The sequence below is a fragment of the Punica granatum genome, chromosome 1 (assembly GCF_007655135.1).
Source record: "Punica granatum isolate Tunisia-2019 chromosome 1, ASM765513v2, whole genome shotgun sequence".
Lineage (NCBI taxonomy): Eukaryota > Viridiplantae > Streptophyta > Magnoliopsida > Myrtales > Lythraceae > Punica > Punica granatum.
In genome coordinates this window covers 7681109-7697856 of record NC_045127.1, presented here as the reverse complement: position 1 = coordinate 7697856, position 16748 = coordinate 7681109, and the positions used below count along the sequence as shown (strand labels likewise).

At 39.0% G+C, this 16748-nt stretch overlaps 3 protein-coding genes across 3 annotated transcripts; 1 reads left to right on the top strand and 2 right to left on the bottom strand.

Annotated features, from left to right (window-relative positions):
• Positions 1–2006: 2006 nt before the first annotated feature.
• LOC116193223 (outer envelope pore protein 24, chloroplastic-like) lies at positions 2007–4423 on the bottom strand. The gene is made up of 3 exons (XM_031522030.1): positions 4122–4423; positions 3032–3391; positions 2007–2381 (listed from the first exon to the last, which is right to left on the bottom strand). The coding sequence occupies exons 1-3, from the start codon at positions 4320–4322 to the stop codon at positions 2301–2303; spliced, it is 642 nt and encodes a 213-aa protein (XP_031377890.1). The 5' UTR covers positions 4323–4423; the 3' UTR covers positions 2007–2300.
• Positions 4424–6572: 2149 nt separating this feature from the next.
• On the top strand, positions 6573–10581 carry LOC116192722. The gene is made up of 6 exons (XM_031521347.1): positions 6573–6742; positions 7523–8979; positions 9059–9134; positions 9497–9873; positions 10000–10098; positions 10179–10581. Exons 2-6 carry the CDS (start codon positions 7579–7581, stop codon positions 10290–10292), a joined length of 2067 nt encoding a protein of 688 aa, XP_031377207.1. The 5' UTR covers positions 6573–6742; positions 7523–7578; the 3' UTR covers positions 10293–10581.
• A 2911-nt stretch (positions 10582–13492) lies between these two features.
• On the bottom strand, positions 13493–14890 carry LOC116192470 (transcription repressor OFP8-like). The gene is made up of 2 exons (XM_031521023.1): positions 14553–14890; positions 13493–14065 (listed from the first exon to the last, which is right to left on the bottom strand). Exons 1-2 carry the CDS (start codon positions 14840–14842, stop codon positions 13567–13569), a joined length of 789 nt encoding a protein of 262 aa, XP_031376883.1. The 5' UTR covers positions 14843–14890; the 3' UTR covers positions 13493–13566.
• Positions 14891–16748: the final 1858 nt, after the last annotated feature.

The window sequence follows — 16748 nt, the reverse complement described above, 5'->3', positions numbered from 1 at the left end:
TAAGACTAAAAAAACAAAATGGTTAACTCCAAAGAAGGATTGCAAAAGAAAAAAAAAAACAAAGAGAGAGAAATAGGATATAATAAGAAAGTAACGCGAGGGATAGACCAAATCTTAACATCTTCTTGATAAAAAAATTAATTAAAGAGGATAAAACAAAGTTACACGATGAAAATGAACAAATAAACATCAAATGGGTAAAATAGAAAAGCAAGCAAAATAAATAATGAAAATACCAAAGCCGAAAATATCTAGAGATATTGGGCTAAAAGTATAATTTTCCCTCGTTTTTATTTATTTTTCTTTTCAATTTTCTCAATTTTGTATTTTTTAAAATTATATTTTTTTTATTAAAAGATGATGTAGCTCAATAGTGCACGTCCTCGCGCTGGTAATCAAGAGATTCCAAATTGTATACTTAATATTAAAATTCTTATTTTATTGTATTGGGCTCTACGGGCCCCTTGTACTGAAAATTATTTTATTTTATCTTTTAATTAAAAATTTATTTCCTAATGGAAAAGGCTTTTGGTAATTTCCTAATGAAAAAGTTAACGGAATTAAAAAAAGGATTACAAATAATACTATTTCAAATAATTTCCAACAATTTTTTTATTTTTGCTATATTTAGAAAAAGGAGTAAAGCAAGTTTTTTCTTTTTAATTAACCACATAAAAGTAAATTTGTCTATATTAGTGTAAATATCCGAGTGCTGTGTGCGTAGCACAGGAACATTATAAAAACTAGATGTATGCCCGCACTACGTACGACAACGCTTACACAGTCACACTAATACAGACACACACATCTTGTTTGTATAATGTACCTGTGCCACCTCCTGGGTGTGATTTTCTTTTCGGTTATTTTTAGCTTTTAATAAATTTTAATTTATACGATTATTTTATACAAATCAGTAGGAAGTTTATTAATTTTAATATGGATAATAATAAAAAGTTTATATTTTACTCTCTTCCCTGAATATAGCAAAAAAATGAAAGATTTCAGAAATTAAAGCACACAATTTCAAAGTTATTTTATTTATAACGACTCGTAATTTTCTTTAACTTTTCTCTTAGAAAATTATTTTTATTTAAAAAATTAGAAAAAAAATAAAATTAAGAAACTTTCAAAGAAAAAAGAAAGAAAAAGGAAAATACCACATGGGATTTGCCATTGCTCTAAAAAAGAGAGGGAGGACAAAATCTTGAAAGTGTGGGTCAAAGCAAGCCAACACCGCGTAAATAATTAAGGAAGCCTTTGGTGCATTGCCAGTAATCTTTTAAGTGGTAATCACCACAACATGGATTACCACTAGATAGATCACCAGTTATACACATTGATGTGTTTGGTGAGGGAAAAAACACTGAATTGACATAGCTAGATATGTAAGTTACAAAGTCCAAAATACCCCAGAAAAATATTTGAAAATATCAATATTAAAATAAAAACCCTAATTTTGTTTAAAAAATATATAAATATTATACCGGAACACAAGAGAGGGCGGCAGCGGCAACCTCCGTAGTCACACCCCCTCAAGCTTCGATTGAAGCTCAAAGGACTCGAGTCAAAGCACAGAGGATTCGATCGAAGCCTCTGACCTTCGATTGAAGCATCGGAGAAGATGGGCGGAGTGGGAGGGGAGCTAGGGTTCCTAGGACCTTCAGAGGACGCATTCATGGGACTTTCGATCGACCAAAGTGCAATGTGAGGGGAGCTAGGGTTTCAGGAGTGGAGGAAATAGATGGGGGCAATTTTGAAAATTAAGATTACCACTTAGTGGCAATCCACATGGACACACCCCCTTAATCAATCTTTAGAGGTAAAGTAGCTTATCGATGCAAGATAGATTGCCACTTATATATTGTCACCAAACAAGTCAATGCGGGGGCCCAGGCAATTTAAATGGGAGATTGCTAGCAATCCTCTTAAAATAACACATACCAAACGCCCTCTAAGGTAGTGACAGCTTTATGCCCCAACTAGCCTCTACATGATATCATTTCTTCTGGAGAAATAATCGTGTTTGATCATTTTATTGCGGCAATTGGCCTCAATTCCTCCATACCGAACATGGTACAAGAATATACAATCTCAATCTCAACAAGAATGGAGGAAATAAATTTATAACTCATCAAAGGGAGGAGAATGGAGGGAATATTCTAAGAGCACAATGCAAAGGGAGAAACAAATGAGGGTATATACCCGAAATCAGTTTCAGTCAGGTCACCCAGCTCTCCAATGAAGAAACAGAGCATAAAGACTTGTCACCATAATTTCAAGAGCTTGCAGCATCACGAAAATCACATGTCGAAGTTCCATGTTGTCTCGGCACTGACCTTCGGGATCTTCGACTCCTCGTTCAAATTCACAGAAGCTGAGACCTGATTGGAAGAAACACAGAAAAGGAAATGAGTATGAGCTATCCGTGGCCTGAGCTTTGCCTCAAAGAAACCCTCCCTGGCTTTTTAGCTAAAGAACATAAAGTTAGACAAAAGCTTTAATAGATTCATTCCATAGTCTACGAGATAAGTAATGCAGCCTGCGGTGCTGCATAAAACTAAATTAAGAGCATCGCAGTCCGAGCCTGAGAGAACACATATCTTCTATATTGATACGACATGATGGGTTAGTAAGTAGATAGAATATTCTATCACATCCAAAGCACATCAACTCTTTCTTGCTGAAAACATCAAGACATTTCAAAAACTGCAAACAATGTTGTTGTGCTGATACGTCTTCATGAACAATCGACCAAATTCACAAATATGAGAATTATGGTGACTATCACAATCTAGAAAGCTCAACTGTGATTCACATAGGATATTGATAGCACAAGAAGAGGAATATTTCACCAAGATTTCATTTCCAAATTTTGTCAGTCGAAAAGCTCTTGATATTGTCAGGTTAATTAGACCATTGAGGCATCATCATGGATGTGGATTTTCCACTAAAGATCCAGAGGATCTTAAACATTCGCGTCCAAACACATCTATCAAAAAAGAGAGAACCGAAGATAATTATGAAATGTCACCTTGGCACGACTACTCAACAACGAATTCAACGACCACTCAAGCCCCAAAATCCTGCTCGATGTCTGATATGTAGCCTTAAGTACATCATCTCCATAAACCTTACGAGATACCGCGAGGTCCCACGAGTTCTTTGACAGGTCATAGGAAGGCTCAAATGTGGTCAGTCCTCCATGGACATAACTGTACTTCAGCTTGCAGTTCCCAGGACCCACCATGTAATTGGCCGACAACTTGTTGCACGGGTCGAAAGCGAGGGTTCCCTCCAATAGAGTTCGATTGTCACCTTTGCCATGGATGTAGGTAAGACTCAAGGGTTTCTCCATGATTTTGACTTTGTTCATGAACTGGAACCGGAAATCCTGCACACCCGAATCCAAGACCCCAAAGTTCATATGGATAGAAGTGTTCAAACATCCACTCCTGGTAAACAATGAAATCTTTGAAAGCAAAGAAGCTGCTAGATTTCGTAATGAAGCGAGGTAGCATCAAAATCTACGCAGAGACGAATTGGAAAAGACTGTGAATTTAGCTTATCTGAACAAAAAACCCACTTTTAGGATAAGAGAAGGTCCTGCATTTCTCCTGGATCCTTCACAAGTGAGGGGCTACCACTTTGACTCGTTACTATAACATAGCTGAAGCCTCACAGTCACATCGACAGGACGATGCCTCATCCCGAAAGAAGTGGCAAATAAAATAAATGTCAAATGAACTAAGAGATCATTGCTTCAGCACTAAAAATTGGAGATTGACATTAATCTACTTGCGGCAAGAACACAATAACCCGAACACAAACTGATTAGACCAAGTCCTGAAACACATCAATAGGGGGAAAAAGCTCAGAACTTGACACCAAACACGAGTCTTGAGATCCACTGCTCCCAAATAAACGATTCCTGAACAACATAGAAGCTCAACAGAATCCCTAAGAGCGGCTTCACTAGACCAACCTAGGCAAGGTTTTGAGAAGCCAATCCCAATACTTCACTTCCCTGACCCTCCACAACCATCTAAACACAGTTAAAATCAACAAAGGGGAGTCGTCGTAAGTCGCAAATTAAATGGCCAGCTTTGTGAAACAGAAATTGCCTTCTTGGGGATATCGTAGTCGATGATGAAGGAGCCGGGCTTCTCGACGGATAGAAGCAGGCCGTTGAGGCTGGGGCCATTGACGACGGTGGCCTCGGTGATGGAGGCGCGGAGCTTGAGCTCGCCCAGGGGGACGCCGAGGGAAGCTGCTCCGGCTCGGTTCTTGTCCGTGCCTGCGGTGCCTTTCAGAGAAGCCCTCATTCTTCTCTCTCTCTCTCTTCCGCCTGAGCTGAGGAATCGGCGGAGAAAACAATGGAAGGAGAGAGGAATTGGTGAAGCTCTCAGCACTGCTACTGCGAGGTATACGCTGATAGCCGTACCAATATGCTGGTCCGGTTTCGCCGTAGACCGGAACAGTGCGAACCGGATCGGTTCGCCGCCGGAATTTTTGTTCTGTCTTGGGTTTTGTTTAAAATTTGAAGCTGTCTGAGTTTTTAGAGGGAAAAAAATAGATAAATAGTTCAAAGATAAAATAAAGCTAATAAAACAGTACCGAAAAAGTAAAGCCAAAAAATTAAAAAATATCCTGTTATCGCAAGAGAAAATTCCAAAGTATGTAAAGTAAACGATGCAATAATTGTAGAATTTTACTATTACTGACATGATTGAGGAGTTAAAAGTTATTATAAACGAGTTGTTATGAGTTCAAGCATATACAAACTATAATATGAAACCTGCTAGAAATAAGGTTGTCTTATAAAAATTCAAGTAATTAAAAATCTACACCATGATAGTTTTACCTCTTAGTAGGCCTACTGAGTTTAACTAAAGTAGTCAGAGCCCAATTGAGTTTTCGGATACTGAAATTTACACTGAAAAAGCATTGTGCTTTGACCTTGGTCGTAAAATCAAGTTCTCTCTCGCATTTTATGTTCCCTCTTCGTGAAGATAATGGTACATCATTCATTTAGAACTTATACATGGAAATAATTTTACTCTTAACAATCAATTATAAAAATATCTCAATAGTTTTAGAAATCTTAAATGATCATACATCACAGAGACGTGACAATAAAGAATCAATAAGAATTTTTTAATGGACAATAATTATAATAATTATTCAAGTAATTAGTAGCAATTATTCCGTTTTATACAATTTAATTGGTACTTTCTCACCTCACGTGACAATGTAGAATCACTTAAGAACTTCTCCAATACACATATCAGAGCGAACCCATGGTACACACGGAAGATTTACACAATAACGATATATATCGAAAAAGAAACTTCTAGATAAGGTTTAATACGTCACACTCGATATATTTTCGATTCTATTAATTTGTTATGAAGTCAATTAAATATATAGTGGAGGGAGTGGGAGTGGTGAAGAGAAAATAAGATCAAATTTTTTTGTAAAATTATCATCATATCCCTAATCTAATTATTGCTTTAAATTTTAAATATTTTGCTAAGGGTATTTTTTAAAGTTGAGAGTTATACTACTGAGGAGTTCTCCAATATAAGCATTATAGATATACACTAGTATACGTATTTGCAATTGACTTATAAAGTATCAACTAGCAAAACACATCAATTTCATGTTATATCTTCTTATATTATCTTATACCTAATAATGATGATGATGATAATAACCACGCATCGATTTTCTAAAATTTAATCTTATTATGAGCACAATTCTTTCATCATCTTCTTATTTTTTAATATAAGTAAAATAAATAAATAAATAAGAATAAAAAAATTCATGTCTCACACTTCCATCCATATGCATAATATGTATTCATTTTCGTTTTATAGGTCTATTATACAAGCAAGGGAATTTATAGATTTACATAGTACTCGTTGTATTGTTCTCTCTTTTTTTTTGGTTAGAAGAGAGCCGCATACATCTAGTATAGGGATATTAAAAAAAAATGAAAGTAATGAAAACAAAATTTTCAATTTTATAATAAATTGTATCCATAATATTTTTACTCCATACGAAATGGTGGAAAAATGCATTGTATCTCTCTTCTAATTGCTTCATTTATGTATATGATTAAAAATAATCAATTAGAACAAAAGATTAACGCTCGAGTAAAAACCAATTAGGAAATTGTTTGAAAGTAAAAAACAATTATCTCGTTTACTTTGGTTCATGTTGCGATTCATTATACAAATTAACGAACCCTAATGTTGAATGAGTCGGCGCCCAATAGATGAAGAAATCAGACAATAACGCACGCCTATCGGCCAAGGACAGAGAAAGATCGAATAGTGACGTATATGTGAAGTTCACGCATCCTTTATCGGCAAAAAAGGCTAAAGGTTCGTTATATAATTAACGAACCCATACATAGCACGAGTCAACGACTAGTAAATAACGATTGAACGGTAACGCGGGATGAGATCGAACGGTGAGGACACGGACTTCACGTATCCTTCCCTCACTCTCCCGCAATAAAAACACACATACCATATATAAAAAGTTGCTGCAAAATCAGCCACCCGCCAAAACCAAAGTGGCGCCAAATCCATTCTTATAAAAAGTCTCTCTCTCTCTCTCTCTCTCTCTCTCTCTCTCCCCCGCTTCTCTCAGAGCTTCTCACTCTCTCTTTCTCTCTCTGTATCTCTCTCAGTCAACTCGGCGGGGCAGCTTTGCGGTGCACAATCTGCATTTTCAGGTGAGTAACATCAGATTTCCGAGCTAATCTACTTCTCTAGTTTCGCTTGTCGAAGATTCGAACATCATGCTGTCGATCAGATCTAATACGTGCTCGCGCGGCGGCAGATTGGTATCTTGTCATATTGAAGGGTTTTCGACTGAAATTGGTGACGGAATTTAAGCGGCACAGCAATCCGTGTTTGTTGGAGCTGATGATGGATTCGTTGGTGTTGTAATTAGTGGGGATTGCTTGCTTCTTCAATCTAACGACAGAGTTAGGTTCGACCCATTTGGTCGATTAGGAAGGCACTCTTAAGCAGTTGATCTTGCTTATTTCTCTTGCGTGAATCTGGTGGGGAACATTCAAGATAGGATCTGAACAATTTTGGGGTATTGGTTTACTGACAAAGCAATCCTCCATGGGATTTACTCTCTCTCTCTCTCTCTCTTTCGTCCAAAGTTTGGAAAATGGAGAAAATACAGTTGGTGGGTCTTGGTTGCATTTTGCTGAAATTGCAATATGTCGCCGGACATCTGGTTCAATGCTTGTTTCTGGATTAGTTGGACCAGATTCGATCGCTCAGAGGTTTTTTTTCCTTTTTCTTTTATTGCTCAATTTCCCAAATTTAATTTTGGAGTTGCAGTTTAACCAATTCCTTCACATAAGAAAATCTTCACATGGTTTGAGCCTTTTAAGTTCAATTTTCTTTCAATGCTTGGTCATGCATTGTTTACATTCGCTTAGTACCTTTCTGTACAGCTTGTTTGAGTAAAATTTAGTTATTAACTTATTATGCAGGTGCAAGGTTTTGGGAAGCTGTTGTAAGTCGTAGCTGTTGGAGCAGTAGTAACAAGATGACAAGTTCCATGAGCAATGAGGAAATGCAATTAAGAAGTTGTGATCAGTTGCATTTCATTCAGGCAATTAGGGATGGCGAGGTTAAAAAAGTTGTCAATGTGTCACGTGGAAGACTGACACTTATGTTCAAGACACTTGATGAGATATATGGGTTTCCAGTTACCAAAAGAACCGTCTCAACTTCAAGAACTTGCTCTAGAAAAAAGCTCCATGCCTCACAGTTTGATCCCAAGAAGGTCAAAGTTGAAGTCCCGGACCGTCTCAATAGAACTGACAATGGACCTTCTGACTTCGATCTCTTTGGTGATGTTAATGAAGGAGACGATGATTTGGATGATCTCACTTTGGATAATATGACGCTGAGTCAGATTAAGGAGAGAAGCCAAATGAAGAAACGAAAGCGGTCCACTTCTGCTGCTGACAATGGAAAAAATGGTGCTGGCTTTGATGATAAAAAAGGTTGCTCAAACACTCAGCTTGGGGAAGACGACGACGAGCTTGAGGAGCCCCTGATTAAGTTGAAATCAAAACTTAGAAAGAATATCAGAAGAGGCAAAAAGAAGAGCAAGAAGAAGGATGTCACTGCATCATCTGGGAATGCCATTGTAGTTGTAAAAACTGAGCAGACCTGGTCTGAACATTCTTCCGTAGAACCTGATTGGGATTTGGATTTGCCTGTGCCCCTTGCTATCAAAGTTGAGGTTCCTGAAGACTACCATGCAGGCCATGAAATGATGGCATTTCTACTTGGAGATTCTTCTGTTGTTGATAATGAGCAAGAAGCTTACTATTTATGTGCAAGAGAAGAGCTCAAACAGGCTGATGAATATATTTCAGATATTGAGGGGTCTTCCCCTGAATCTCCATTTAAGGACACAGAGGAGGATGAGTGCAAATCCACTTCCAGGGAAGCAGTTTTGACAGCAAATACTTTGGAATTAAGGAACTGCCTTGAAGACCTTCAATCAGAACCAAAGGAAGAAGAATGTATTCCTAATGGTGGGTTTGGTTCAGATGCCGATGATGGGTCCTTGCAATCAGATGAAGAGCGTATTCCAATCCTTAAAAGTAGCCCACATATCGAACTTGCTGATGCTAAATCGCCTTTCAATATTGAAACAAGTTCTACAATTAGCTCTATCGATGAGTCTACCACTTTACATTGTGACGTGAATCCTACCCCAGGAATCACTGTCAGTTCAGTTTCTACTGCAGATGGTTTGTCCCTGAGCGAGGATGAATTGTCTCAGATGGCCTGTGTCGATGTAGCAAAGATCTGCTTAGAGGATATCCCTCCCTCTGCTGCTGTTGAGGAGCATATCACATCAGAGAGGGCTGAGAATAAAGAACTTCCTAAGTTGCAGCACACTTTTCGAAGGCTTTTCTCTACTAGAAAGGTGTGTAACATTTTTCTGGTGCAATGGTCACTCGGCTTGCTGGAATGCTGTTCTTCTAAATAATCTCTGTAATTGTCAGGTCATATCGCCCACTTCTCAGGAGCGGCTGTGTAAGTCTATGAGGTCCGATGAGCTGTCCGATGATGAAGTTTACAGTAAGCGTCTATATCTTAAACCTCTGCACATCTTTCCAGTCATAGGTTCATCTACATCTATTTGAATCTCTCTTCTGTTGGTTTCACTATTGGCACCTTGTTCATCTTGCGAAGCCGATGTAGTCTCAGTAACTTCTGATACAAAGAGGTTACTGTTTTTCGTGTCATTCGCCGAGGTTATTGACATTTTATTTTATAGTTCATAGATAAGGTTCAATTAAAGAGTTCTAATGTACATATCAGTTCCAGTTTTCAAATTTCCTTGTCGGATGATTGTTGGGACGTTACTTTTCTACTTTTCCTGGAGATTCATGGTTGTTTCAGCATCTCTCTATATCATTATTAATAAGTTTCTATTTCAGAATGCAGGGGCAAGTTGTACCTCAGGGCACAGAGAGCCGAAAAGATTCGGAGTGTTGAAACGATGGAACATGTTAAGAGAGGTGAACTAACGGGAAATTTTAAGAAACAAAAGCCTGATAGAATAGGTTTATCTCCTCTAGGCATTCAAAAGGTGCGTCAAATATCTAGTCTTGCTACATCGCGGATGAATGCAGAGTGCAACTCCATGCGAAGTCCTTCAGAGAATGCAATTGCATTCTCTCAACGGCAGATGCAAGACATTGAAAATTTGACAACCAAACTTATGGTTGAACTGAAGTCTGTGAAGGAAATTGCTGAGGAAGCATCTCTTTCTGGAGCCGGTGTGGTCACAGCGTCAAAATATGATGCTGATGAGGTAACGTTGCTTGTACACTTTGAGCAGATTATTAGTGCAGTATGCACCACAATCGCTAGTCTCATGTATTTGTTGCAAGAGTATCTGCTTAAGTATTGAACCTTCTTTCATCTCATGTTTTGACAGGTAAGGGCACGCATTGAGAATGCGACAAGAGTCGAAGAAACTGCTAAGAGGTGGCTTTCTATGATGGCACGTGACTGCAAGCGTTTTTGCAAAATCATGGTTTGTACCGATCCTTTACATGATCTTTTCTTGGAAACATCCTGGCATTTCCTATTTACCTATATTACATCGTACTGCAGAAATTTACTGAGAATGGTCGATGCGCTCCTGGAACTGTGGCCCAGAAGGAGCGGAAGAAGGTTCGTTTTGCCGATGAAGCGGGAAGAAAGCTGCACCATGTCCAGTACATCTAGTAACATGTGTCTTCTCCATTTGGGATCAAACTGTAAGAAACAGGCGGCACCGGCTCGACTATCATTGCTATGTGTATGTTACTGTACATTCTGCCCGTTAGATATGAATGCAATGCCTGGTCGCTTGATTGATTTGAACGAGAAACCAGGCAGCTCCAAGTGCGAAAGCATGAGAACCTGAGTAGTTTCGCATTTGATATTCATTCATTGTCTGTCGTGTTGTAATTCATAATTTGTACTTGTTACCTCTTCTCTCATTCTCTACGTGATTCCAGCAAATTCAATTCCATTATCATGCCCACTTAAATTGCATTGCACACCCGTTATCAATGCAAAGAAAGTATGTTTACACACTACCTGCAGAAGTTTAAAATCCATCGAATGCGTCAAGATCAAGCTGATGTTTTCAAACGAGAATTAAGTCTCAACCAGTAGTCTGAGGACACGTGGTCTCGCAAAAAAACATGTATGCTAATGCATACGAATCGATAGGTATTATTACCTATAAGATTAAAGAAAGGAATCAATGCTGATTCAATCGGCATCCGCCGGTTAACTTAGGAGTACTACTTTCTAGCGATATTATTCGGGCTTTCGCTCCCCATTTTTGTCTTAACGTAATTTCTTTTGTTGTGCAGACTTAGGCCCCGTTCTATGCACCGAAAAAAGAATCAATATAGAAGCTTTTCACCCAAGAAAGCTATCATAGGAACCGTTATGCGTGTTTCTTCTCTTTTTCCCCGTTTGATCTGACCACAGAAACTCCCTCATAGAATGGTTCAAGTGGGTGAGAGTCAGCCTAATCTAGTAGGAAAGTTGAAGTAAATTAAATTGGGTTGAGAGTTTTTCCCGAGATTCATCAATATATTACTCCGATTCAACATCAATCGTCAAACAGACGACCGGATAATATGAACCGAAAACGCACATAAACATGACAATTGACATGTCGCGCTTTTTACTGTCAAGTACCAAGCAAGCTCCATAAATCAGACATCACAAAAAGATGAATGAACATAAATGAATAAAAGAACTCAGAATAGCACACTAAAAGTTAATTATTGCTTGCCATAAAGACAAATTAAAGATGCTCTAAACCTAATACAGAAAGAGAGAGATGCTTTTCTATCTGAAAGACAAAATCCTTGGTGCTGTTCTTATCGCAAATGAATGCTTAGACAATCGTTTGAAGATTAAGAGGCCAGGCATTGTCTGTAAATTGGATATTGGGAAGGCTTTCGATCCCGTGATTTGGAATTTTATATTGTATTTGATGAGGAGGATGGGTTTTGGCGAAAGATGGTTGAAATGGATTCATTGGTGTATCTCAACTGTAAGACTGTAGGTTCTTGTCAATGGTGAGCCTTTTGATTTCTTTGGCAGCTCTAGAGGTATTCGACGGGGAGATCCTTTCTCCCCGTATCTCTTCATTTTAATGATGGAGGCCTTCAGCAAGCTCCTCTATAAAGCATGTGAGAACGGAATGATTACAGGTTTCGAAGCTTCCCCTTCCATCAAACCAGAGTTTCGAATTTCTCATTTGCTTTATGCAGATGATGCATTTCTGTTTTGTGGAGACAATGAAGAGGAGATTCGTAATTTGAGGTGCATTCTTCTTTGTTTCGAAGCGGTATCCGGTCTGAAAATTAATCTAGAGAAGAGCTAAATTGTTCCTGTCAGATATGATAATGCCAATGCTCTTGCCGATATCTTGAGCTGCAAGATTGGTTCTTTTCCTTTGACTTATCTGGGCCTGCCTCTCGGAGTAGGAGCGAGAAAAAAAGATGTTTGGAATCTTATTATTGATCCTATGGAGATAAAACTTGCAGGTCGGAAGAAGATGTACTTATCGAAAGGTGCTCGGCCGACTCTTATAAAAGCTTCTTTATCTTGTCTTCCCACATATTTCATGTCCATCTTTGTCATCCCGAAATCAGTTGTTGATAGCATTGAAAAAATTCAGAGAGATTTTCTTTGGGATTCGGGCGAGAATAGGAGCAGCTTTCATCTTGTCAGCTGGTCAGATATTTGCCAACCATTCTCTTCAGGAGGTCCCGGGATTAGGAGCTTGGTGAACTTCGACATCGCATTGCCAGGGAAGTGGTTTTGGAGGTTTGCAAATGAAAGATCTGCCCTTTGGAGGCGGGTTATTTCCTCTAAATTCGGGATCTCTGAAGGCGACTGGCACACTAAGTTGCCATCCTTTTCATGTGGGGCCAGCTTGTGGAAGCCAATGCTAAATTTTTTTTCCTACATATGAGATGCAAGTAAAGTTCAATGTTGGTGAGACCGATGGCAGCAGGATTAACTTCTGGAATGATTGTTGGTGTGGTGATCTCTGCGGATCCAATTTCCTTAAATTTCTATGAATAAGTAGACCAAAGTCGGCGATATTTTTCTGTATCTCCAATGGTGTTTGGAATCTATCTTTTAGCAGGAACTTCTATGGCTTCGAGTTTCAATCAGTTTCTTCCTTCTCCAAGATTTATTCAGATTTTAAGAGGAGCGAGGGACCAGATAACATGCAGTGAAAGTCGACGAAAAGCGGCGAATTTTCTGTTAAATCATTTTATGACAAGCCGGTTGATTCAGGTACCTCTTTTTTCCCGTGGAGAATTATTTGGAGGAGTAAAGTACCTCCGAGAATTGCTTTTTTTTGGCTGGTTAGCATGCCATGGAAGGATTCTAACTTTAGATAACCTGAGGAAAAGAGGTTTCCACATCGTTAATTGGTATTGCATGTGTAAACTTGATCGAGAATCTGTTGATCATCTCTTATTTCATTGCAACTTTGCCTTTATCCTTTGGAGTAATGTTTTGAAGGCCACTGATGTAAAATGCTTGCTTCCCGAATTCTTCCCAAGACATACTTAAAAGTTGGAATTTCATTTGTCCAAGGTGCGTATTCACAAGAAGCTGTGGAGTACCAGCCCTTTCTTCATCATTTGGACAATTTGGTCGGAGAGGAACCAAAGGACTTTTGAGGACCTTGAGAATTCGGTCTCCACTCTGCTTCAAGCCTTCACTTCAGCTTGGTCTCATGGGCTTTTGCTATTTAGGGAGTCTTCATCTTCCCTTCATTATCTGATTTGTGTGCTTCATTAGGTCCCTTGTTTTCTTCTTTTTCTTTTTTCTCTTCTTTCTTTCAACTCACTTATGATTAGGCGCTTTGTATACCACCCGTGTACTTTGTTCCTCACTCATAAATGAATTCTTATTATTCATCAAAAAAAAAAAAAAATTACAGGAAGAGAGAGATAATCAGTTCCATCTTTCAGTGCTCCCTGGAGGACTTGGAAACTCGTCGGCGGCTTGGTGGGGAACACTTGCGGTTGGAGAACAAGAGCTGCCAGATCTCGGAGAAAGCCTCTACGATGACGGGATGGTACTGCCGGGAGTTGAGGCTGAGGAAGCAGAGGAGGAGCTGCTCAAGGTCCTCCGCCGTGAACATCTCCTTCTGTACCACCATCTCCCACATCGACCGCCTGAAGTCCTCCAGCGGATCCTCCGACCTCTTCACCACTGCCACACTCTCCCTCACCTTCCCCTCCACCTCCCGTGGCAGCAGCTTTTGTGGCACCAACGATGTAGAAGCTGGAGTTGTTTCCACAGTCTCGACCGAGGAGGATCTCTCGCTGAAGAACTCGGTGGAGGAGTCGTCGTCATGGAAGCTTATAGAAGTTCTGGAGAGAAGGGGGGCCTCGTTCTCCTCGCACGCCTTCTCCCGAGGCTTGGTGGCAGGCCGTTGCTGCGATTTAGAGACCGCATGCCACCTGATTGCCTGAACAACGTTAACATCGCATGCATTGGGCATCTCAAAACATAGAGAAATACTGATCATATGAAAAACGAGAACGTATATGTTACACTGAAAGGGAGTTAAGGAACGTAACAGAATCAAACATCGATAATTCGACCACAATAAATATATTCTGAACTCGTTCTCTTTTCATTCCTTCGTATGAGAACATCGTAACATGCACGACGTTGTCTCATTCTATGTGATGCACCTTTCATCTCGAGCAGTCTTGTTCTTCCACTTTAAAAAGTGGCCATACCCTTAGGTATATCGAAACTTAAGATGCCGTAATTGTGTGACTGGGGCTTCTAATCATGCCCCAGATGCACTGTCATGATATGCACGGTACGTAATCGCCCCGGATATTGCCATAAACCAACGAATAAGAAGCATGCATATAATACAAACAGAAAAATAATTAAGCTCATTGAACTCTCGATATCTGAAAGACTCACGATCACCTTCCGTCTTTCTTCCGCGTGTACTCCGAAGATGACTCCTGATTTGAGAGCTTCGACCGTCGTCGCACATGGTGCGACCTGGTGAAGGAGCGGTCTGGGGTTGAAGGTGGGGCAGGGGCACTGAAGGAAGGGAAGCTGATGTCGAAGGACTTCGGATTGATCGGAGACAGCCGGTAGATGGCTGGAATTGTATTTCCAGGGAACAGAGATGAGGCCTTCGATTTGTTTGGACGGCAGAGCTGGAGAGAAGGAACCACTCTAGATAGCTTCTCCTTGAAACGCTTTGCCATGGCACACACGGAAAGAGAGAGAATGGAATGTGAAGGGGCTTGTCTTGTTTATTAATGGAGATGGAATTAGCAAGTTCTGGTTATAATTACTGCATATATATATATATAAGAGAAGCCATGCTTCTTTAATGCATATTCTTTATTCGGCAGCATTATTATTAGGAAAAAGTATGGTTTTGGTCCTCTAGAATTGGCAACTTTTCTATTTTCATCATTTTTTATTTTCTTTTATGTATTCATCCTTTACCTTTACATGCTTTTCTATTTTTGTCCTTCCATTATAACACCGTCAAATAACGCTGAGTCGGAGCTGCATTAGCTGCCACATCTGATTCCATGCTACATTAATAAAATTTCTGAAAAAATAATGTCAATTTGATTACCCTTCTACAGAAAGGAAAAGGAGTTCTTGAGCTTTGCAAGTCCACTAAAGCCCAAGCACTAATAACAAAGTCATCTTCTTGTTTTATTCTTCGGCTCTAACGTGTCAGAGTCCGAGAATTCTTTATTCTCCTCGAGTGTTAATTTAGTGGAAGCCCTGATATGATGGAGCAAGTGCATTTTGGTGGCATCTAAGAAAGGAGAAAGAGGATTGCCTCTTCTGCGATTTGGATTTAATGAGTGAGCTTCATTGATTTGGTGGCCCTTCTTATGTCTTTGTATTCCTTATCAATTTCTAACAATTGCATTCTCAGCTCTTGGTTCGGTAGCGATTACCGAGTGCAAATTCTACATCCTTAAATGTGATTGAATCAAAACGGGATTTGCCGCAGCTTTCATCTCTCTTTCCATGGGTCTATGTCTCGATCTTTCTGAGGAGGATTGAGTGATCAAATCCTTCGGGGAGGCTATATGAAGGATGGCACGCATGAGAAAGAAGATGGCAGCAACATGAATTTTTTTTTCTTTGGGTAAGTACAGCAACATGGGTTTTGAGCTTTATCTTTGGTTAGAAAATCATCTCATCAAAGGGAATTCAAATTTTCGACCATGTTGAAGCCCACAAAAAAGAATGAAGAAGCAAAAAACTCTGCATAATGTTGTTTCGGGCTCCAATGCTTGAAAAGCCACATAAGGCGGTAGAGGAGGAGCCTCTTTTTTTTTTCCCCTCTGTCAACTCTCCTTTCCTAATATTGATATGCAATGGTATCATATATGGCAGTTAATGTGATGCCAACTCAACATTATTTGACGGTGTTAAAATGGAAGGATTAAATAGAAAAGCGTTTAAGGAAAAGGACAAAAATAGAAAAAAAAAATACAAAAATGATGAAAATTGAAAAAGTAATTAAATCTAAAGTATCAAAATCATACTTTTCCCTTATTATTATTCTACTTTTAGATTACAAAACAGGTGAATCTAGTATGAAAATAGTAAATCTAAATGAAAAGATATCGAGAAAATCAAATCTTAAACTTCTTGATTATTTATAGGTGACGTGTGCCTGTGCATCCCTTTTTTCTGATAGTATTAGTTAATTGCTTATTCTATAATAAGGAGAATAAACATCAAGATCTCAAATAGGAAGGGAGATTAATATGATGGAACTTTAGATTTTTTGTTTCTCCGGAAGATAAGAAGGGAGTTTAACCGTGAATTTTTTTCCTCAATTTCGGAATTAAAAGATTCTAAATTCAATTTCTCATTAATGTAGCCATCATTTCCTTTTATGTTTTCATTCCAATATCGCCCTTAAGACTTCCTTAAACGCAGCATTAGCTCCGAAGTATTTTACACAAGAATTAGAGTAATTAATCTCCCTTAAAGTTGTCCGAACGATCCTTTATGCAAGCATCATGCTTCGCCAGACGCGTCCACCGATACATCCATTTTATGCGAAATTTGATGATGGTCCAGAAAATAAAACTAAGACATCCCATATGGCCCGAGTTTTATTGTTTTGCT

Coding starts and splice junctions, on each gene's coding strand:
- LOC116193223 (XM_031522030.1), bottom strand. CDS start 4,322: ATGAGGGCTTCTCTGAAAGGCACCGCAGGCACGGACAAGAACCGAGCC. Junction 3,392..4,121: donor ACTACGATATCCCCAAGAAG/GCAATTTCTGTT, acceptor TCGGGTGTGCAG/GATTTCCGGTTCCAGTTCAT. Junction 2,382..3,031: donor TGTTGAGTAGTCGTGCCAAG/GTGACATTTCAT, acceptor TCTTCCAATCAG/GTCTCAGCTTCTGTGAATTT.
- LOC116192722 (XM_031521347.1), top strand. CDS start 7,579: ATGACAAGTTCCATGAGCAATGAGGAAATGCAATTAAGAAGTTGTGAT. Junction 9,135..9,496: donor GTCCGATGATGAAGTTTACA/GTAAGCGTCTAT, acceptor TTTCTATTTCAG/AATGCAGGGGCAAGTTGTAC. Junction 10,099..10,178: donor AGCGTTTTTGCAAAATCATG/GTTTGTACCGAT, acceptor ATCGTACTGCAG/AAATTTACTGAGAATGGTCG.
- LOC116192470 (XM_031521023.1), bottom strand. CDS start 14,842: ATGGCAAAGCGTTTCAAGGAGAAGCTATCTAGAGTGGTTCCTTCTCTC. Junction 14,066..14,552: donor ACGCGGAAGAAAGACGGAAG/GTGATCGTGAGT, acceptor TCAGGCAATCAG/GTGGCATGCGGTCTCTAAAT.